Raw genomic sequence first — 23,308 nt, 5'->3', positions numbered from 1 at the left:
GGAAGCGATGGCGAATTTCTTCAAATGTTTTTTTAAGCGCTCTGCCTGCAAACTTGGGAAAACCCCCTGAGAGGTCCCCGAAGAGCTGGACGAGCTGTGGAAGCACAACTGGGTTTCTGACGGCAGACGTGTGTTCACTTTTTTGACGATTACAAGGGACTTCGTTTCTGTCGATTCCAGAAACCAACGGCAAATACTGGTGAGATTAAAACCTTTCATGAAAAGCATTTGGACTGGGGAATATTTCTGGTGCTCTGATGACTTTGGTTTCCGTGCCCTGCGTTTACTTTTCCATATTGCTGCCTGTCTGTCCGCTTTGTTTTTATATTTTGTTGCTGGCTGACCCTCTTTGTCCATTTGCACCCAACCTTTTTGCATCTTGTCATACCTGATATTCAGATTAGTTATTAGGTGTTGGCTTTTTTCTCCAGTCATGGTTTGATAGAATTTGTTCGGGGTTGGTTTTGGGGGGTCATGTTTTGGGGAAATGATGTGGGTGTGTGAACTGTGGGACACAGATGCAGCAGATGCAGAAGGGGACTTCACCTGGGCTTTACTTCCTCTGGCTGGCATGATTCTGACAGGGGAAAATACATCACTCTGTTCTCCAGCTACAGGAGGAGCACTAGTAGAAGGTGAAGCCGATCTTTGTGATTTCAGGGCTGATTTCTTGTTTTTAGCTTGTGGTGAGTGAGTAAGAGACTGATAGGATGTTTCTGCCTTATTGCTCTCGCTTCTTAAAGGCATTTTTGTAGGTTTGTCTGATGTGGAAGAACTGCCATCGTCTGCACTTGCACTCCCGTCTCCAAAAGATTCTACATTTGGCGTCTGCAGCAAAGCAACATCACATGCCTCCGATTCTTTTCGAAGAACCCGTTTACTTCTTAATGGCATTTCAGCCTTTACCGGACTTTTACTTGAAGGACTTGATACCTCGTCAAGTTGCTGTTTTTCATTTTTACTGTTGTCATCTGTACTTTTGGCAGATCTCAGTTTCTGTTTGACCTCCAATCTACTTTCGACTTCGTTCTTTTGCATGTCTCCAGTTGTTTCTGCTTGTTGAGTATTTTCAGTGTTTTCTTCCACAGTTTCTGGAACCATGTTCTGCCTCAACTGTTCAGGGTCTGAGGGACCTGTTGACTCGATAAGTGGAGACATGGTAATAGAAGGTACATCAGAAGGTATATCAGAAGGTGCATCAGAAGGTGCATCAGAAGGTGCATCAAAAGGTGCATCAGAAGGTGCATCAGAAGGTGCATCAGAAGGTGCATCAGAAGGTGCCTGCTCTGTAGATGAAGGAAAGGGCGTCACAGTCGCTTCAGGAATTGCAATAGGAGTGATCGCATTTGAAGGGAGAAGGGGATTTGCATTTGATTTCTGTTTGGCTGATCTAAGTTCACGTTTAGATTCCGTATTGGGAGAAGAATCATCAGGCCGATCAGGAGGCACAGGGAGACTTTCAGCTCTCTGGAGCTGCTTTTGTTTCCGAGTTTGCTTAGGTCGTACAGGAGATTTTGATATTGGGCTTGATGTTGTGTTAGTAGATGATTCTGTGAGCTTCTCAATTGTAGGCGCTGTCTCAACTGATTTTGATGGTGTGTGTGAATCGGGAATTGATTTGTCCAAAGGACTGCTCTCAGTGATTGAGTCACCAACCTCGTTGGCTTCTCTAGATTTTACTGGGGTTTTAGACGGTGACGTAACATGACTTGCTCGACGCCGCAGATTTCTGTCAGAGGCCGATATGGGTCTTCCATTAACATAACCCACTATTGTTGCTTCCGTTTGTCTCATGTGCTTTGGTAGCAGAACTCTAGTCCCCTTTTTTCTGCGCCAAGGTGGCAATTCTTTCAGGAGTGCATTGAGTGTCTTTGACGACACGTCATAATCGTCAACATAGTCCTCTTTGGCCTCCGCAGTATCAACTACTTTTGACAATTCACTTTCTGCTTCCCCAATCACGTTCTCATCAGAACGGGTGGTATTGACTTCCTCTGTCAATTCTAACTCGTCACTGTGTACATGTGTGTCTGGCTGACATTCCTGTGGTTGCGCATCTTGTAATTCCTCCCTTTTGTCATGTTCTTCCTCTTCTTGCATTTGAGTAACCGGTGATGAGGACCTGGTCTGCTGGAAGACAGGCTCACCATTGTGCAGTTCATCCAATGGGGGGTGGGGCTCAGCCTCTTCTACGTTTTCATTTTCCAGTGGTTCCACTCCTGTTTGTGCCACGATTTGCTCTGTACTATCATGCGTTTCTCCCTGGGGCTCCGACTCTGTATCCTTCTCAGGTTGAACTGGGGTCTGGTTTACACTTTCTTCATTTCTTATCGTAGTGCCTGAATCTGCAGTTTTCTCTTGTGCTACATTTACGTTCATAATAGTTTCTATATTTTCAGTTGGAGACTTGAATGGCGACGGAGGACCAGACTGCCCCCTGCTCTGACACGGGTCTGTCTGAATAGTTTTAACGAACACATCGACTTGACTGGCTGCTACCTCAACTATATCTTCAGTTACTGGTGTCACGCTCTCAGCCGACTGTTCCATGGTCATTTCTTGATTTATTGTCTCCCTGCATGCTCCAACAAAAGGCATATCCAAAGGTGGTACACCTTCGGGCCTGGAAAATATTTGTTTCGGGGTAACTAAGGTGATGAGCTCTGGCATCGGGTTAGGACAGTTGCCCCTCCCAGCCAAAGTCCGGACAGTTTTTAGCTCCCAAATTTCGTCTGAATACATGTGTCCTCGGGTGCTTTTTCTGGCATTGCGGCGTGGGGTCATGCTGCGGTGTCGTTTTTTAAAACACTCTGTAATTGGTTTGTCAATAAAAACAATGTCGCAGTGACCAAGATCAGGGTCAATCATTCCCCTGCAGGTGGCGTCCTTGGTCGGTAGATCAGTGGATGTTCTGATGGTCTTCCTGGCAGTCCGTGTAGAGTCTGAAGAAAGGGTCATGTGGATTGGAAACACTTTGGCTGCCATATCTTTGGCATGCCCGAGGACTTCTCTTTGTCTGGCGTGAATTGTGTGCCTTTTCAGAGTAGAGCTGAGTCTGGCACTATGTGGTTCTGTTCTGCTGGATGAGTTTGAATTCCTTGGTCTATCCTCCAAAGTGTCGGATTTAGAAGAAAGCGGGGCATTGAGCACGTATGACAACCTCTTGCCAGCCGCTGCATTGCTGGTCATGATTTTCATCTTTAGAGGTGCATGATCGCCTTGCCGGTTGTTCTCTGTATCTACTGGACTAGCAGCAGTTGTCAAAGCCTGGTTACTTCCAGTCGTAGGGCCACGAAGATCCAAAACAGGGTCAGCAGTTTCGGAGGTTTTCAGTGACACAGCGCTCTCTGGTGCATGTTTCCTACTGATTTCACTGGAATGGGACATTTCCTGGACTTCACACTTGGGAGTGAACCTACTGGTAAATCTGGGCTCGGGGGACACTACACCGGACTTTGCAAGGGAACAAGCCATTCTCTGGTTACAGCCTTTTTGTGTATTAGACGAAGCCTGAGCTTTGACCTCCGTCTGCAGATATCCAAGAGCATCTACTATCTGTCTCTGATGATGTGGACAGAGCTTGGCCATGAATTGTACCAGAGTAGAGGTGGTTTGCAGTTCTTTTGTCTTTGTAACACGAATATCTTGAGATTCACTGAGAAAAAAAAAAGAAGAAGAACAAAATAGAGGTAAATTACACCAGGAAGAAGTTATGATCTGCAGACAAAATCTCATTTCAATGGCAATTATGAAAAACATTTTCATACAGTAGGAGAAAATACAGTAGGGGGTTAAAATAAAGGACAGATTCCTCTTATTATTTATCGTTGCATATTTATTAGAAGAATAAGTGATTTTTTTTTTTTTAAAGTGAATCATTCATCCAGTGAACTTGACCATCTATATTATTACATCTACTACATTATTCTTCTTTACACAAGTGCTTTTTTTACAGTATACATCAAGGAAAACTATGCATGCACAAGACATTTAGTAATGGTAACCCATTTTGTTTAAAACAAGCCAAACACATACTTATCACTTTAAATAGCACACAGAAGCAGTAAACATTGAGTACACCAGTTCTGTCAAGATGACTGACAACTAGTGCTACAAGTGACAATTACACACAAGTGCTCAACAATTTGAGCCAAACTGACATGATGAAAAGGAAGGTTAAGCATGTCAGAGAATATAGAAAAGTAGGTATTTTACTACCTATGAGGTTACAGTTGTGCCTTTTTATAATTAATAACCAGTTAACAGAGGAAGGGCTATTTCTGTATTTTCAGTCACAAGCATATTAGTGTGGTTGGACTTTTTATATCAATGCAAATACCAAAAATACTCTTAACAGATATTTTTCTTAAAAAAAAAAAAAAAGGTAATTTCCAAGTTGAACTGTGATCTTTCAACAAGAAAATTAAGAAATAAAACCATATCTGAATTCCTGAGGTGACATGTCATAGGATAAATTAAGTCAATAAAAGCACACATAGAATATATGTATTGAAAGTTCTCCTATGATGATCACAATTTGCTCAATAGCCCTACAACTGTAAACCAGTAATAAAATATATTTACAACAAAAAAAACTAAATGGCACCGCCAAAAATAGTTTCACCAGTGTTTCTATCATGGCTTTGTAAAGCTTAATTCGGTTTTCAAATAAGAGGAATGACTCATTATTTTCTATGACGCATGTTGGGGAACTGAGGGTTTTTTATTAAAATTACATTTCAGGGCGTTTTGTTTTTTTCCAATTAATATATGCTGTTTGAGGCACTAAACCTGGAAAGAAGCTGAGAAATTAATTGTTTAATTAGCGGTCAACATATTACCTGCACTGAGGTTATATTGACATTCATCATTTAAGAGTAGAAAATTAATACAACTGTGAAAAGACGCACTGGGGGATTTGGCTCAAATGAGGTGATTTGTACAGCATGACAAATAGTTTAACGTAATATTAGGAGATTTGAAAATAAATATTAGGTTTAAAAAAATAACATCTGCTGATACTATGACCTGACTTTTTTGTTGTCGTTTTTTTGCCAAGTTCATTAACTTCACATCCCTGCTTGTAAGATTTAAGGAGTAAAGTGGAGTACCTGAATAACTAGTGGTAAGTGTCTTGTCCCTGAGGGTTTTACTCTGTTTCACTTAGCATCGCAATAAGGAAATGACACATAGTACATGCCTTGTTCTCCCAGTGAAATTAAATAACCGACTTAACAAGCACAAGCAAACCCAAAGTACTAGAAAGGAATTGCACAATATTTCACAAGCACACCAACTTGGTCGTTAAAAAACCACAATAATCAGAAGCTACACATTGAGGGATATAAAGAATCTGGCAATTACAAACTACTTAATGACAAGGTCATTTCATCAGACAGCTTTAGTGAACCATTCGCCGGATGTGGAACTGGTTTAGTAACATCTCAAAGTCACAGTTAATCCTACTTAACACACGGATGATTCCACAGTAAAAACACCGACAATCCAATAACTGTTTCCAATAAACACCCTTAAAGATCAACATCACTATATACAACCAATGACGCATATGTATTAAGATCATGCAAGTACACCCAGTGCCATTCCTTTGTATGTTTAAATATATTAAATCTGTACATACTCTTATGGACAGGGGAACTCTTAAGAGCCATATTATTTGCGGTTGCAAAAAAAACTTTGGTCCTCACATATCATATTTACCAAATGAAGAAAACCCACCATTATCAGAATATAGTAGGGCAGCTTTATTCCTCTCCTCACGTCAGTCAGTTAAATATATCCTTTATCTTTTTTTATACACTTGCAACTATAAACATTTCCGTGAGTAATTTTCCGTTTTATTAAAGCTGTTTACATTCATAGTTACTTAAGCAATAATAAAACTATTATAATCTATCGATATTGATTAATAAATACTGCATTTACAAAATAACTTTAAATACAATTTTAGTCCGAGAAATTCCATAAGCATACGGGAGGGTGAACTCTTCAGCTATTTCAAGAATAAAATGATTTCCTCTGAACATTAAAAAAAACTAAAACAAGCATCAGCCCCCTTAACCGCTTCATTCCCACCCCCCCAAAAGAGGAAAAAAAACTAACATTAGAATAGAGTTCAATTAACCACACAGATTCACTATATTTACAGATGGTTGAACTTTGACATTTTGTACTTTACAACTCCTTTTTAAAATCGACTTACTTTTACACGGAGGATCTCAGACTGTGTTGTGTATGTGATAATTTGCTACATAAAACAGCTATCAGAGCAGTAGACTGTGATATGAGTAATCCCGGTGAGGTAGTCAACCATTAGACTTGCTACAATTGAAAGTGAAGAGCGACACAATTCATTTACAAATAGGTAAAAGTGAAACCGTGAGTATGAGTTTAGAAAGTTGAGAAGTATTTGGAAATAAAGTGTGATTCATGAGTAGTGTACTGGATGATTGTCAATGCCACAGTAATGTAATTAATGACAGTGGGTTTTATGGAGTTATACATTAAAGATTTGAATTGCTGCCTTGTTGTATTTCCTCAGCCAGGGTGAGATATTGTAACATTTTTATCTCTGCGCAAGAGAAGATGCAAACCATACAAAAAATGTATCTTCATTAGAGTAGTAAGTGTCCATATGTTGCAAGAACAAAACACAAAATGAACAGAAGTTATATAAATCAGTCGGTAACCGTATGGCATTATTACAGAACCGGTAATAGAAGTATGAAAGTCCCTGAACTGCACTTTACAGATGAGAATTCTCACTTATTATTGTTATTTTTTTACAATCTAAATTTCACAGAATATATGACTTTAAATCTAAACTCGGCTAACCGCTTGGATTTAAATAATTTGATAAACATCCACAGTGATGAAGACAAAACTGCACATCTGAAAGGCTGCGAGATTTGCAAAAGCATCGTGACAAAGACTTGCGAGAGCTGTGTGTTAACCTGATAGAGAATGATGGGCCGTGAGCCCATACTGTGGAATATCCTGAGGCAAAAGTGATAATGCACGACGAGGTGTCCTGATCGGTACCGTAGGAGGCCGAGATAAAAACGGGGCAAAAATTCAATGAAAATGTCAGGAGGAGACGCCTTTTGGTCTTGAGTTTAACCCTTCAAAATCCATCACTGGATCGTACGCCAATCATTTTAATATAGTGTAGGTTTTACCTGAGCTGGTTGTCGGTTTTGCAAAAGCACACAAGAAAATCTAACGTATCACCCCACATGCAACGCTGCCTTCAAGATTAAAGTCCTTTTCAGTTTTTTGTCCACTTAAAAAAAAAAAAAAAAGCTTTGGATGCACCGAAACAAAATTCAAATAATCATCCTTGTAGTTTTAAAATGACCACAAAAGTCTGATCATCTTTGTAACCATAGCAGCTAATAGAAATGAAAATACTAAATCTAATCAGCACATGCTGTTAAATGATACAGTCGTACATGATATTTTACATTCAGTAATACAGTAATTTCTCTTTTCAGTATAGAAAATAAAGCCAACTCCTCTCCCCGTCCATCTCAATCATTTTCATTGAACTTTTGCTTTGGTACATTGGAAACTAGGATAGGTGTGTATTGAGGCATTGTTGTAACCTGGTTATCTAATCTGGACAGTAAAGAAAAAAAAAAGTATTTATTCATGTATGTTTCTGCATTATTCGGATGAAGAAAAAGAAAGCAAACTCTACCTTTCTTGTGTCATAAATAATACCTGATATCGGAAAAGTAAGAGCCCTGAAATACATCAAACTGAAATGCTCTGAAGGCTTACACTGGTACTGAAATGCTACTGATGACTACTTAAGGTAGGTTGTGAAGACGAAGACATCTGAGAGGAGGACAACACATACTTGTCAGTAAGACGCCCTGAAATGTTACCTGAAAAGGCCTATTTGGGTTTTCTATCCTTCACTGTTGTCAGAAGAGGCAATAACTTAGCTGAGCATATATGTAGCTGAGGTATATATAGAAATGTATGTGTACAGTGATGCAATATCTTAAACTGACAAGTACTACATCCCAACCTGAACTTAACCTGAGTGCAGTGAACGCAATGAAAAGACAATACCAGTACAATTGCAGAAACATCATTTCCAGGAAAGACGTGGGGGAAAAACTGGTGAGGTGAAATGGGATTGGATAGGAAAGTGAAATTCAGGTTAGTAATTAGATTAGATATAGAATAAATAAAATAATAAATATGATTCAGTATTTGAACGGACACACCAGTACATCTTCTAAGTGCATTTTGTAGTTGTAGACATGCATGTGCAAAACAGTGACAGACACTTCCATGGTTGGCCTATATAACAACATATTCGTGTTCAATTTAATTGAGGCACCTACTTTATCAATTTCCTGTGAACATGTGACAAATACTGAGAGAAGACACTGTGGGGCGCCATTTCCTCACACAAGCTTCTGTCCCTATAGGATCCGTATATCGGGAGAGGAATTATCCTTCTCAAAGCTTAAACTCTATTCATTCACTAAAACCAATTAATATGCAGCAGTATAATAAAATCTTTTATACTTTCTAAATAAACACTGGGGTGTTTAGGCTATATATTCATACACAAATATATTACTCTTAAAAGATCTTGGGGTAAGGGGAGAATTTAGTCAGGTAAATATAAATATGACTATAAAAGGCTTTATAGACAACCAAATCAGGTTCTATCACTGTCTGGCAAATGCAATGATCATTAAAATCATTATTAGTCGGTCACAGATGTATCACTCATTTGATGAGATGCTCCCATCGTGGCAATCGGTCCCGTTCTCTTCAGATGCACTCTCTCCTTTCTCAGAGGCGATGTGCTGGGAATTCTGTAATTCTTTCCTATTGGGGGACTGTGAAACACCCAGTTGATCCACTTGGCTTAGCAGCTTCATTTTCTTTTTGGGAGGATGTTTCAAGGTCCCCAGGCGCTCCTTCACTTTATATTCCAAGGTGCTGTGCGGAATGCCGTAGACTGACTGGGCTTTAGACACACTCATTTTCCCACCCATCACCACCACAATAGCCTCTTCCAACAGCTCGGTGTTGTACTGCCTGTACCGGCCCCGCTTCTTCCTAGGCTGCTTGTTAGCTAGATCTGACTCCGAGTCCATGGGATAGTTCCCGCCCAAGGCTTGTCGGTCGGTGGGGTAAGGCCAGTATTCTGAACCTGAGTTATTCAAATTTCCATTGCTCTTCTTGTGGATCTGCTTTGGCAGAATGGAACTGAGTTTTTTCCCAAAGCCGTTCTCACAAAGTGAACCTGAATATTCGGAGGACAGAGAATCCCAGGATGCGTCTGTTCCCGTGGCTAAAACCCGCACCTGAGGAATCTTGAGGTCAAAAGATGATGAGCGAGAAAGTGGAAGGCTGTGGTCCCTGCACGTCTCCTGCAGGGTTCCCTTCTCTAATGCGAGTGACTTTGTCAGAAGTCCCGCAGCCTCCAACAACCTGGGTATGTCTTTAAGGTGCTCAGTAGCTTCACTGCTGGTTTTGAGTTTGAGTAGGGCCCCAAAATGAGTTTTGGAGTACCGTGAAGAAGACACATTTCGGAAAAGGTCAGGAGGGCTGGAGCTGTTGTTACGGCTGCGAGGAGACTCTGGGTCGCTCTCCAGATCGGCCTCCTCTTTGATGTGCAGCGAGTAAGCGAGAGACGAGGAAGGCTTAAAACAGGTGGAGTGGCCGAAATTCTCCCTCCTCCTCCCATCCTGTAGGCTCTTCATAAACAGCCCGACATGTCCATCCGCTCGCAAGGATCGCCTGATTGAATGGAAGGAAATTGGGTGTAAGCAGAGCTTGCACAGTTCCCTTTTCTCTTTTCTAAAGGAGGATGGGTTGGGGAGGGGAGGATGTTGGCCACTCCTTTATTATATGACCTTGCTTTGGTAACATCACTATCTTTAAGAGCAACTGACTGTGTGAATGTGTGTGACTTTTAAGAACAAAAAAGGCTCAAGTTTGACAATGTTTTATTTGCTTGCTTTGATAACTGCTTCAACATAGGAAATAAGAAACAAAGAAGAGGGCAAAGAAACAGTGAAGATAAAAGCAAAGAGAAAAGGCACTTATTGGAATACATACAAGTCTGAGTATTCCAGTGGCTCAAAAGTCATGGCCAGAAGGAGGGATTATTTGTCATTGCAAGAAGGGAGCTTTGCATGTAGATGTTAAGCAGGGCAAAGTGACTATGTCTTACAAAATGACGCAATGATGCAAATACAGCTCCTGACATTTTGTTTGTGACGTTACCACTAAACAAGCACAGCAATAAAAGAGTAAGCCAGCAGAGGGTTGTTATCTACCTCAAAACCTAAGTATCAGTCAAGTTCCTAAGATTCAACTTCAGGTTGATTTCTTTTGAGGCCGTGTGGATTCCCCACACCTTATTTCTGATGTGTGTGAATTGATTGTGCAGCGCACTACTTAATACCGAGTTTTTATGTCTGCTTCAGCATTTTCACCCTCCAGTGTTGCCTGTTCACCTCCTTCACTTCACTTCTCCATTAGCTTTTACTCATTTTGATTTCTCTACTCTTCATACCACAAACCATGTTGACAGAGCAAGCTAGAAATGTTATCAAACTGTGGACCTTGTGTATTTCAGGGAAGGATATAAACCCAAAGAGAGGCCTGTCAGCCTATGAATACAGTATCAGCTATCAGAGCAGTGGAAGGGAAGAATGTAACATCATTGGTGCTTAATTAATCCCAAACTAATTATTGTTATCGGCATGTTTAATTCCAGAAAATAATCAAATGTATAATTCAATTAGAATTAAACACAATGGCAGCTTGAAAAATTCAGACTAAACCAGACTAAAAACAGCCCGGGTGATTTAGCTGAAATTGACTGAGCACAGAAAAACAGTTGGGATCAAATTCAAGTTCTGAAAAATACTCTTGTTACCAGTACACTGTCCAGCAAATATAGAATGCTTATCATCTAAATACTTATATTTTAACACATTGACTACTTCATGATGAACTAAAACTAAATGTATTAGTTTTCCACAGCCTTCCGGCAGGTTTGTTAGATTGTCAGAAGAGGGAGTTTTCTCTGATGGGATTTACTTGGCAAATACTTTTATTAAAGGTATGTTGGATTAGTCATCTTACAAAAAAACATTATTACAATCCCCATTGACCTGGCCAGAGCATATGTATACAGAAACTGATCAAGCTAATAAAGTGCTTTAAGACACAAGCAGCCATTTAATTTCTGGCCGATCATATTATGGATTTGAGGCGTACGCATCTAGATTAATTCAAAACATAATTGATTTGGAATAAAAGTTTATAACTAACTACATCCTCTGGGATCCTTCAGAGTGAGGTTCCAATGCAGAATTACAACATAGGAGTACACACGAATATGCGTTCCCCTCACTCTGTTATTTTTTTTTCCCAAGATGTTAGACAGCCAAGACCTTTAAATCCAGGACTTACATCTCAGGCCTGAGTTTATGCCGATAGATTAATGTTAGTGCAGATAAACTGTGCATTGCTTAGATCCCATATTCTTTCATTTATCATAACTCATCAAGTGAAATAACCTCAAAAGGACCACTATTTACGGATAGGAGACTCAATAAAAAATATTCATTTCTTACCCCTTTATTGTAGTTGTGGGACTATGAACGGGCAGGCTGTTGCAATAGCGATTCTTTTTAATGGACAAATCAAGGACTCCGTCTATAAAAAAAAAAAGGGGGGGGAACAACAACATTGTATCCTGGTCAATGACAAGGCAACTATTTCAGTAAATAATAAATTACTCAGTGACAGGTTTCATACTACCTTGTTCAGTTGGCTCAGCCAGGGGCTTCTTGATGGTGAGGTCAAGAGGAGCATCCTGATCAGCCATGAGGAGCTTGCTGAGGACGGGGTTATGTGTTGGCCCAGACAGGGTGCCAGCGGGGCTGCTGGGGGGAGGAGGAGCCCCTGACTGCAGAGGCGGGGTCGACAGGCTTTGGTCAGAGTGAGGCTGGGAATCTGAACAACTGTCCTGAGGGGAACTGGTTTTTGAGGTATATTCGGCAGCAAACTGTCTGATCATTTTCTGAAGGATCTCTCGAGCCACTACTGGAATGTGTGGATCTGAAAAGTTTGGCACATCTGGAAAGAAAAAAACAATTAAGAATGAAATATGCACGTGAAAAGGGCTTACTCAGCAATCCTTTACAGAGTCACACACATCAAACATGAAACAAAACTTTTCAACACAGAAGCCGGGGTCATTACCTGTGTCCTGTATAAAAGTTGTAATTACAGCAATGTGAATAATTATAGAACAGTAATCTTTACGTTAAAGCTCAGGGACAGATGGTTATTTTCCTCCTCTACATGAAAATGATCTTGTCATGATCATTCTGTTAAAACACAAAAACACTGCAGATCCCTTCACGGAGACATCACAACTCACCTTTTCTGCAGAGGACTGCATTGAGAAATTCCTCAGCTTGTTTTTCGAGTCGGCTGATGGTGATCTGATCTTTAACCAGGAGAGGTTTGGGTGTGTCTTCAACCCCCTCACTGTTCAAGCCAATTAGGTGTTCCTGTGAAAACGCAAAACAGTCCATCATTATCAACACCCAAACAAAACCACTACTTCTTACTTAAAATAAGCGGATTGGTCAAAGTGATTAGCATTGACAACTTCTACAAGGAAATCACTAATTAGCAAAGCCCTTTTTCCTGATATGAACCCTATGGCATCCCTTATCGAAATATCTTCATCTCCTATTTCTAGCTTTCTTATCTAACTGTTTAAAAGGCTTCAAAATAAAGATGTTCAGTGAAACAGTTCCACCGAGGTTTTCCACTTTTGTCACATTAGCAATTGTATTGAATGTAAAACAAAAATCTAACTGGGAGTCTTACTTTTACTTTATCTCTTCTCAAGCAGCAGAACAGACAATTTTCATCAAACGACCAATCGGACACAGCAACCGGCTCGAAATCTGTGGACAAAAGACAAACGGCAATGAAGAACATGTATGTAACAAAATTAGGAAGTAGACATTAATATTTTTACTTAGTGATGTCATGAGGTTATCACTAATGCTTGATTTAAAAAAAAATAAATCTGGCTTGACTACTCTGAATTGTATTGACAAAGTAATAACATAACTGCAGCACAGAAGGAATCGTGAATGATTAATTTTTTAAATAGTTCAAGTTTTAAGTTAAGTATTTCCAAATAATAAGTTTCTCCCCTGCTCTATTTTCTGTTCTTTGCACAACTGAATAACAAGACTCCTGACAGAGATGTGTTTGGATTTGTTTTAGTGAGACTGGACGAATCAGTGAGACATTTTTCAGTTCAAGTGACTCCTCAACCACAAGTGCTATTGTAGAAAGTCTGCCGAGACTCACTGCAAATGCACCGAGAAGCCAAATAATACTTACTATTGTCTCACAAAACCATAAATTGTAGCAATGTGTACTGGGACTTTTTCAAATGTCCCCACGTCATCCAAAACACCAACTTTTGTAAGAATACAAGCCATCTTCTATTCTGCGGTCAGTGGGCCCATTTTGTTTAGAGTGACGGGACACAGGAACCAGATGGTACAGTACAGCAGCATTGTCATGTACATATAATACATTATGCTAAAAAAAAAACAACAACAGTCATTCACACATACTTGGTACAAATGAAATAAAAGAAACGGCCTGAAATACTTACCCTTAAATAATTTCAGATCTTCCACCAGCTCTGGATCGAAAAGACCTTCAAGTATGCTCTCAAAACCTGAGGATTGACAGAAAATGCAATAAATATGGATTTTCTAGAAGTATACACAGGCAATCTGAACATGTTCAATTTGAACATTTGTTCACATGGCCCCCTAATTAAGGCTTGGTTTTGAAACCAAAAGCAGCGGAACTAAGACTCAAAAATGAATCACAGTTAAAAACAACCTTTACTGCCCGAGGGCCCAAATTAATTTATTGTAGTCAGAAGAAAAAAAAACTTGCCTACTGTACATCAGCAGCACTGCATGTGATAATATCTTAGCCATACACCCAGGGCTGTCTTTACCTCTTCATTTCAACTTGACAACTGCTGTAAGCCACCCTTTGCTTCTGTTAAAACACACACTATCAGCTTCCACCCCAGGTTTTTACTTCCAACAGTAAATACGTACACTCCATCCTCCTGTTGCCAAGCAACTAAAGCACCTACAGAGTTGGGAGTGACTGTATGTTGTAATATGAAAAAAAAAAAACGAAAAAAAAACAACTGCCAGTATCAACATAGCTGGGTAATGGTGTCAGAGCATCCTATACAAATGCTGGGGATCAGGAAATCAAGCAAAACCAAATGTTCACAGTCCACTAAATGACAGTTTACAGTTCAGCAACTCACCAAACACTCGCATGCACAGGGGGAGGAAATATTTTACATACATTACAAATGTGATGGTGGTGTCCTACAGTCTCAGCTGTTTGAAAAATGCAGTGCATTATGCTGCAGAAGACTTCACTTAACAGTGCATTAACACAATATGCAATGTCTGCTTACTGCCGCAGGGTCAGAATAACCAATCCAAAACCACTACATGCGTTAAATCAAGCACTAAAGAGGTCAAAGAGAACATCTGTCTACTGAACTGGATTTTAAATGAGAGTGCTCTGTTCAAATAGTGTCAACCACTAAAAGGACAAAAGTACTGGTTCCAACCATGCAAATGTGTTAAAAGTATAACAACTAACTATTTAAAAGCAACATAAAACCTATGGATCAGAATAACTGAGAAAATTTACAAATATTTAGGCCTAATCAAATCAAATATTCCAAGTTAGATAAGAGACAATGACAAGAGGAAGTCATTGAACTACACATCAAAGTAAATGTCTACTTACACTATATCTTCTTAAATGATTAGAAAAAGTAGTGGGCCCTTACCATCCACTCCCTTCCAAAACTCACAGTGAATTCAACAAAAGCTGTCATCTGTTAAAATGCCTCACTCTGCTTCCCAACAAATTCCCACCCACTTTTCAGCAGCCAAACATAAAGAGAGAAAAGAGGGGGGGGGGCAAGTGGTGAATCACAGCCTTGCCTATAGCTGCAGCGTGAGTCTGTTTCTGGGTTAGTGCACAGGACTTCAGCTGAAGCTATCCAATCCTATTTCTGAAATATTTCAGAGGCACGAGCAGGAAAGTAGGTCATCCACTTTCGTTTGACAGAGCAGCGCTATGACATCAAACTACTCTTCAGGAATTCAGTTTAGGGCATTTACAAATGTGTCATACTGTAAACCATGACTTGGAGGCAACATTGTGGGTTTTTTTTTTTTTTTTTTTTCTACTTACAGAGCAGAGGATGGTACAGCAGTCCCACAGAAATCAGACCATTTTGGGGTCGACAACATAACTTTAGAAGAGCAAGCTTCCTACATGTGCTGAAGATAAATTATTGATAGCATGTAGAATTGTCATGCATGCTTTAAAAAATAAATGAGTATATAAAAACCTGAGTAGTGGCCACAGTTAAAATGCCCCCCAAAAACAGGATAAAAACATGAGCAAGTCGCTTCACTGTATGCCCTTTAGTTAACTACAGCTGCCACATGTTATTTACTATTAAATGCAAAGAAAACATCCAGTCTTTCAGAAATTACAAGGAAGACACACCAATTATTTACACCAAGGAGGAAATACAACAAGCACCAGACTGCTGCTACACATATCTTGTCTTCTGTATTGAGTTAAAATGGCTTTGCATAAAATTTTAGGGGCAGATTCATAAAGAAAGCAGTACAGATATATAAAGACACCATGCCAAAAACCAAAAGGTATGTTGATGTCATCCTTTATAATCATTAACACTAAAAACATTTAGGACTGGTAAACCATTACAATCTGGTGAAAGAAAAAGGGCAAAAAAACATGCCACCAGCCCTGGCTGCTTTGACAGCATGTCATCAGAAATACATCAGGAATTGTTGCGGCATTGCAGTTTACAGATTTCTTTTTTAATTTTCAGCTACAGGGCACCGTGTGTCACTTCTGTCAATCATTCAACTCTATGTGAAGAGAAGGATGACTCGACTTCATTTGGCATGCCAAACCTTTGATGGCTTGTTATTTATATATAATTTGAACAACATATATAATGCACTTTCCTGCAGACATTTCATAGCACAGCCTAATTCTCACAGAGGTACGTACAACTTTCTTCTGGAGAGGAGAACTGAATTGGAAAAAGACAAGCAACATTAGACTATAAAATATGAACCACTTGACAGTGGTTCTGTTTGTCTCAAATAGCTGAGGAGGATATCATACCTATTAAAATTAAAACTATTATTTCATATTATGGAAGAAAAAAGTGTAAGTAGTGTAATGATTGTTATAATTATGTTATCATTTCAAAACATTTTGTATTTCGAAAACTAACTTCCAACCATATATAAACTCCTCATAACTAGAAGGTTGTATTAAAACATTTTCAAAGTGTCTTTCATTAGTATAACAGCAAAGAGAGATTTTTTTCCTTCACTTCCAGTAACCACAGAGCCTTAAAACTACTTCATATGGTCAGTACCAATTCCAGTCATGACAAAGTGAGGAACCATGTTTTAATCTAATAAATGACCTCCATCAAATGTCAGCCACAAACACTGACCCTGAAAACTTTCAGCGTCTTTTCACGGAGCTTATGCACACTCACGGTGAGCAGCCACTCTGTCAAATCTGCCTTAGCCTTCTTCTGACCTACATCTCCAGCCAATCAGAGACTGAAAGATTTGGAGTGTGTGACACCCTTGTCCTTTCCACAAGCACTCAGAAAGAAAAATCCTACAGATCTAGGATCCGCTTAACCTTCCTAAATCCCAACCTTAACCTATGCTGTACATCACTGTGAATTAAACATAATGCTTGATAAAACCCTCTCTGCTGCTTATTTCTGGCAATACATGGCTTGCTTGTGGATCTACATGGTCATGTTCCTGTATGTATGAAATCAATGGGCAGCACTCTTGTCATACCTGCTGCCAGGTGCATAATAGTACCTTTAGGAGAATACATTTAGTGGGACATATGAAGACACACTGATTAAAAGAAGACTAGAACATTTGTTTTCAAAGATACTTCTGCCAAGCCAATGCTACTCGTATAAGCACTACAAAAAGGATGGATCAGTAACATTTATTTTGCAATAAAAAAAAATAATATTGTTATTTGACTTTGGTACAGGATAATAAATTATAGATCTGTTGCGACTGTGTTATTGTTGTGTAGTTGTTTTTGTGTGTGTGTGTGTGTGTGTGTGTGTGTGTGTGTGTGTGTGTGTGTGTGTGTGTGTGTGTGTGTGTGTGTGTGTGTGTGTGTGTGTGTGTGTGTGTGTGTGTGTGTGTGTGTGTGTGTGTGTGAGAATGTTTCAAGTGTACCATCACTATATTACACTATACTATCATTCACAAGGCCATCACAAGTTGCTGCTGCTTTCTAACCAATGGTAAACCAGGTTACAAAGTTGGGAATCAATTATAATTATGATTTGTTTAAAGCAACACTGTAGTGGTAGAATTTATTTGCAGTACAAAACAAGAGTGAAGCAAGAGTCTTTTGGGGAAGAAATTAAAGAACATTTTCATTTAGACTGTTTTCTCAGTGGTTGGCTCAATTCAGTGACCGAAGCATAGAAAGCCCAAAGCTTTTACTAACACTTTTTGACACTGTGTGGCAAAGAACATACACCACTGATACTCATGTTGCAAATGTCTTTAGAACAGTATTTAACATTTAATAACATTTGTTTTTTAAGCTTACCACAACTAGAACACTTTTTTCAATAACAGGTCTTTATGCATATTAGCCTCAGGAAAATAATGTGGAAAGTTGACAAATCTACAATGTGGGACTTGGGCATGCCTTTCTTAGTATGTCATTAGCTCATAACTGTACAGACAAATTTACATTTCAAATGATTGACTCACTTGAAGAAACACACATTTAAATATTATAAAATATTATCATACGGCCTATAAATGATGAAGCAATGCTTCCTTATGACCCACCCTTTCCTATACTGCTGTAATACTGAGGGCGTACAGTGAGTGCCGCATCAACCCCCACTCAACCCATCCCCCACTCAAACTACTGTACACATAGCATCTCCGAAGGAGTGACCACAAGCTCGCAGAACAGGATCTTCCTTTGGCTTAAATTAGTGGAAAGTCAACGAGGTGCGAGCTAAACAGCGACAGTTTTCACCAGAGGGGTTTTTGTTTTTTTTTAATATAGAAAAGATTTTGATCGTTGAATCATTTAGGGCTGCATCGTATTTTAAAATTACACTCATGCTAAGACTATGAGGCTCACAACAGCATAATTTTGTATGAAAAGGGTCACTGATCTCCGTGAGCAATGCGCTTTGAAGATGTAAGATGGAGCTGGGGGCTGAAGGCTGGAGCTGGAAGAGGATGAGTGCAGAGATGGCAAAGTTGCACAAATTAGCTGAGCTGCTGTGCACGAATATCTTCTTTTTTTTGCTGCAGCCCAACACATACAGACCGGGTAAAATGTCTATATATCTGAAAATCATTCACAGCTGCCAACCAGAACACTCACAGAAAAAGCAACTTAATGCAGGTCAAGTGATGACATTAGACATTTTCAGAATACCCAGCATATCAGAGCTTGAAATGTGATTTTACTGCAATAAATTCAAAATACAGAGTATTTGGATCAGTCCAAGCAGAAGGCAGTGCATTGGCAGCTTTAAGCAACATCTGCAGCAAAAAAAAAAACTACTCGATGAATACTTAACGTGATATGATGTAAACTGACAGTCAAATGGTGTAATGTTGCACAAAGCATAACTTTGAATAACAAATACAGGACCATCATTATTTTAGGCAAAAACTGAAAAAAGAATAAGACGCATGCATGCACACACACATACATACAGTCATTAAAGCTGTGGTCATATCTTCTAAAATGCAAACGCAAATCAGCACAGCTCTTGTTGCAAATTAGGAAAATGTAGGCCAAAAATCTAGCGGAGGCAGGCTGAATTTAAAAAAGGAAAAAATTAAATAATCAACTAGAGTAGACAATCTGTGTGGTGTTCATATTTGTTATTTGCATGAGCTAATCCTTATTCCTACTCTTTCACATATCCAATGCAAACACGAATAACTGACATTCCAGTGATTTCTGAATGTCAGCATGTGCTGTCCTGCTCCCAATTTACCCAAATACAGGCAGAACACACACATTTTCAGCCACACAGTTGGCATCTGGGGGCTGGAAGGCCATGAACACATGTACAGGGAAACATGCACACAATTGTTTCTGCTGTTCTATGGGACAATTGCGCTCGTCTCTGCCCTGCAGTTTTACTGCTCACATTAAATACACAGAGACAAAATGTCCATTTCAGTGTTAGCTGGGTGGTGGTGGCGTGCAGCCCTCTCCACCAAAAAGCCAAACAAAAGTATGTCCTTGTTGTTCTGGATAGAATATGCCATTCTGCAGCCAGCAGACTGATGCTGTTGTCATGTTCTCTGCAGCTTTACAATTATGGCCCAAACACAAGGGACATTTGTCAATCATAAAGGACAGAATGACTAACTAAACAGTCCGGGCTCTACAGCTGTTTTTCTGCCTCCATTATCTTTTCAATGACAAGCACACAGCACACCTAGTACGGCAGCCCCTTGGTTCCACTAAGGTCTGTCTGGATGGGTCCACACATGATCCCAGTCATGAAAACTTATGATTTATATTACAAAATACTGTGAGTTACTGTCCTATTATCATAACAGTGTTAATCAAATCCCCCCGCCCCCTCAAAAAAACAAGCACAAAATCTCTTGACTCCAATTCGTCTGCATATGATCACAGGCAGCCGAATTGTTTTTGAACATGCTCATAATTAAAGCGATCAAGTATACACTAATTGAGACAAAAACTAAAATCTAAATCTAAAATGACAGGAAATGCGAGGGCCTACTTTTTGTCTGCACAGCCAGTACAATTCACATCTCAATAAGATCTATACATAGCAGCCATTTAAAGTGAAATTGATTTAATGTGACATTTTGAGATCAGCAGCGTGAGAAGTGCTGTTCGGGCTTTTAAAAATAGTCGTTACGTCCTACAATTTAAATGCCATTTCAAAATCTGTTTTACATTCTGCCAAAAATCATAAGGAAAAACACAGGATGAATTCATGCCTACACATTAAAATTTAAACTCTAAAGCATGAAATATAAAATAGACTTATATAAGAGTGAACAAGAGAGTTTGGGGTATTTTCCATCCTTGTGATTCAGATTTAGAATTCATTTTCCATTCAATTCAAAAGCAAACCTCAATGGAGTATAAAAGTCAATGGCATATAAAACATGTTGCTTTCCTTTGTGGGTTAAATCAAACAATCCCTCTGAAAGATCTTACAAGTCATTCATAATATCTCTGCATTCACAGATAAACAGACAACCGGTTTAAGTGCAAGATGTATCTAGGAAATAGTGGGTCAATTAAGCAACTCATTTGTGTGTTGAAGTCTGTGTGGAAAGGTGCAGTGTCCACACTGGCTGTTGCTATGTTACTGAGTCACAAGGAGAAGTCGACATTCATTTCAAAAAAGGTCCGTCCCTCTCCTACAATCACGCATGTGAAACAGGTTGAAACAACGAATGTAAACGTTGGTAATCCATCATAATGTGTGAGGACATAGATTAAAAAAAGAACCAAGGGACTTCATAAAGCACTAGGTGTTTGCATTCATGACACATTTAACACTGAAACAAATCAATTATTTGCCTGTAAAGAAAGATTACACTGGTGTTGCATTTTAAATGTTTTTATATCGTACTACTCAAGTCGAACACTACATTTCAAGCTGTTCATGTGAATGCCTGAAGGAATGTGGCTGTAGTCTTTACTTAAGTGGGTTTAAAATTTAACTACATCATGTGCAACATGACCAAATGACAGCTCCTGGCCTATACTGTTTGTCTGTCAATGGCTTAGGTAGTTTATATGAAGAGTCAATTTATTGTACACCCTTACCTGTCACGTACCTCACCAAAAATGTACCTACACATCTCATAAATACAAAGATAGATACAAAGATCAAATGGATTCACGGTTTTCTTGCATTCAGCAATTTCAATACAAGTAGCCACTGATCAATACTTTTTGCTTTGCATCTAAACTGATCTGTTCAGTTTTAGTTAGAAATGTTTAAAGTTCAGAACCAAGCCGAGCAAAAGTGATACAACAGCACACAAGAGCATATTAATACAAGAAAGGAGGCTGTCACTATACATGAGCGCAAAATAATGTCAGACGCAGGATAGAGTCATGTTGGGAATAGGGAATGGTATTCAGAATTCACATAACAGAAAACAGAACCATTCTTCAGTCTAGTAGTGAAAATATAATGCTGTTGAAGAGACGGGTCTTAGTAAAATACAATACAAAATGCGTATTATTATAATTTCAGAAACAACAAAAACTCTTAAACTGCTCCTGCTGGCAATGCAAAATGAATCAAAACAAAGTTACAGCAAATCAGTGTTAAGGGAAGGTGGTCATTGAACATCAAGTCTTGTACAGAGGGTGTGCACATGCTGAAGTGTGTGTGGGTGTGAAGGGGGGCTTGGCAGCTTGTGGGTAGAAGCATTAAAGAGTCTGTATCTCCTTCCAGAGGACAGCAGGGAGATGTTCAGGGTGGGTGGGGTCCTTAAAGATACAACTGGCCTGCTTTTGCAGTTGCACAGTCTTGGTATCTTTGAGGTGGGGTTGGGGTCTGATTATGTTTACAAGGAAGGTGCTGCCTCCCTTTTCAATATTGGTGCCTTTGCAAAACAATGAGGTGATTTAGAGAATAACTCATGAAGATACGCCGCCAGCGGGCTGAGTAAAGCTAAATCAAAACAAACAGTTTCTGAGAGAGATGTTTAGCATTATCAGAGTTTAGTTATAAAAGGGATTTTACCAATTTAAAGATGCTCACAAACACAACTGATCCAGCATGTTTACTGCACTAAAGAAAATAGTTCATGCACTAAAATAGCTTTTGACTTATTGGGATATCCAATCTACAAATATGCTAATGTCTATATGAGACAATTTTGTGCTTTGAGCTAAATAACATCAGCATGCATGTATAGAACTATCGTTTTGGCGGAATAGAAATGTTAAATATCCACGCCTCGCAGTCACGTGCACGCTGACACAAACGATCCAACCAGCTTAATTCACCAGGCCGACAGATGCTTCTCTAACTACCTTGTCTTAAGGGGGCTAGCTGGCATTAGCTGCAGGACAAGTTTGTTAGCGTGTCGTCGCCCAGCAGTGGGGGGTCTCTGTCTCTGCCACTTCCTCAATGCAGCACGGCGCGTTCACGGACGGTAATTTGAGAGGAGCTGGTGAGCCGAGCTCGGTGTTAAGTGAAAACATCTCCGCTGTGCTTTTACTGTACGCCGCCCTCCCCCCATCCAAAATACAGTATCCTCGCACCGCGCGGGAGCGCGCATTTTGGCGAGCGATTTCGGCCGACGCGTCGCCCATGACACTCCCTTTAAAACAAGCGCTGTGCCCTTTAAACAAGCTAACGATACGATATCTGATACGCAAAGTCGTCGGTTAAGACTCAGGAGTTCGGTTAAAAGGGTCAAAAAGTGGTGTAAGACTGTCACAAACTGCAGCATTTGAATAACAGCTTCGGTTGGCTGCCGCAAGAAGGAAACAGTTGAGGACAAAAAAAAAAAAAAAAAAAGTCGCTCGGTGATGCCCCGAGTGAGTGCGGTAATAGCTGGTTATTTACACGGATAAAGGTCACGCAGAAGCGCCGTTCAACCTGCAAAAACGCCCGCCGCGGGGCCGAGGTTGTCCTTACCTACACAGTGAAGGAGTTTGTGCCGCCACGAGTCAAGTTCCTGCCGAAAGCCGCGCCTGTCGATTGTGCATTGCTGCCGTTTGCACAGACTCGCCATTTTCTATCGCTGCTGTGGCGGGCACCAGCACGGAAGGGGAAGCGCTCAGCGACGTGAACGCGCGCCGGCAGAGGAACTCACTCCAGAGGGAAATGCCTCAATACAAAGAGAGTGCAATGAGTAATAACAACACTAAACACTCTGAGTGTATCAGACCGTACATTAATATATAGATTCATCTATCAAGATAATAAACTATGACCCTCTCCACGTCCTTATATTGTATAATGCATTACGAGATAATAGACAATACCCCCCCCCCCCCCCCCCCCCCGCCGCTGCCGCCGCCAAAAAAAGGAAAGCCTGGG

The 23,308-nt window shown here is 39.9% G+C and overlaps 1 protein-coding gene across 1 annotated transcript; it reads right to left on the bottom strand.

The window, feature by feature from the left end:
* Positions 1 to 8,768: 8,768 nt before the first annotated feature.
* On the bottom strand, positions 8,769 to 23,016 carry LOC308120416 (ligand-dependent corepressor; the record flags this gene model as incomplete). Its single annotated transcript, XM_080481021.1, has 7 exons — positions 22,904 to 23,016; positions 13,721 to 13,786; positions 12,913 to 12,992; positions 12,455 to 12,587; positions 11,830 to 12,147; positions 11,643 to 11,724; positions 8,769 to 9,792 (listed from the first exon to the last, which is right to left on the bottom strand). The coding sequence occupies exons 1-7, from the start codon at positions 22,998 to 23,000 to the stop codon at positions 8,769 to 8,771; spliced, it is 1,800 nt and encodes a 599-aa protein (XP_080337147.1). The 5' UTR covers positions 23,001 to 23,016.
* Between the last annotated feature and the right edge of the window lie 292 nt (positions 23,017 to 23,308).

Source organism: Lipophrys pholis (genome assembly GCF_963383615.2).
Source record: "Lipophrys pholis genome assembly, chromosome: 15".
Taxonomy (NCBI): Eukaryota; Metazoa; Chordata; class Actinopteri; order Blenniiformes; family Blenniidae; genus Lipophrys; species Lipophrys pholis.
This window is presented reverse-complemented; position numbering and strand designations above follow the sequence as displayed.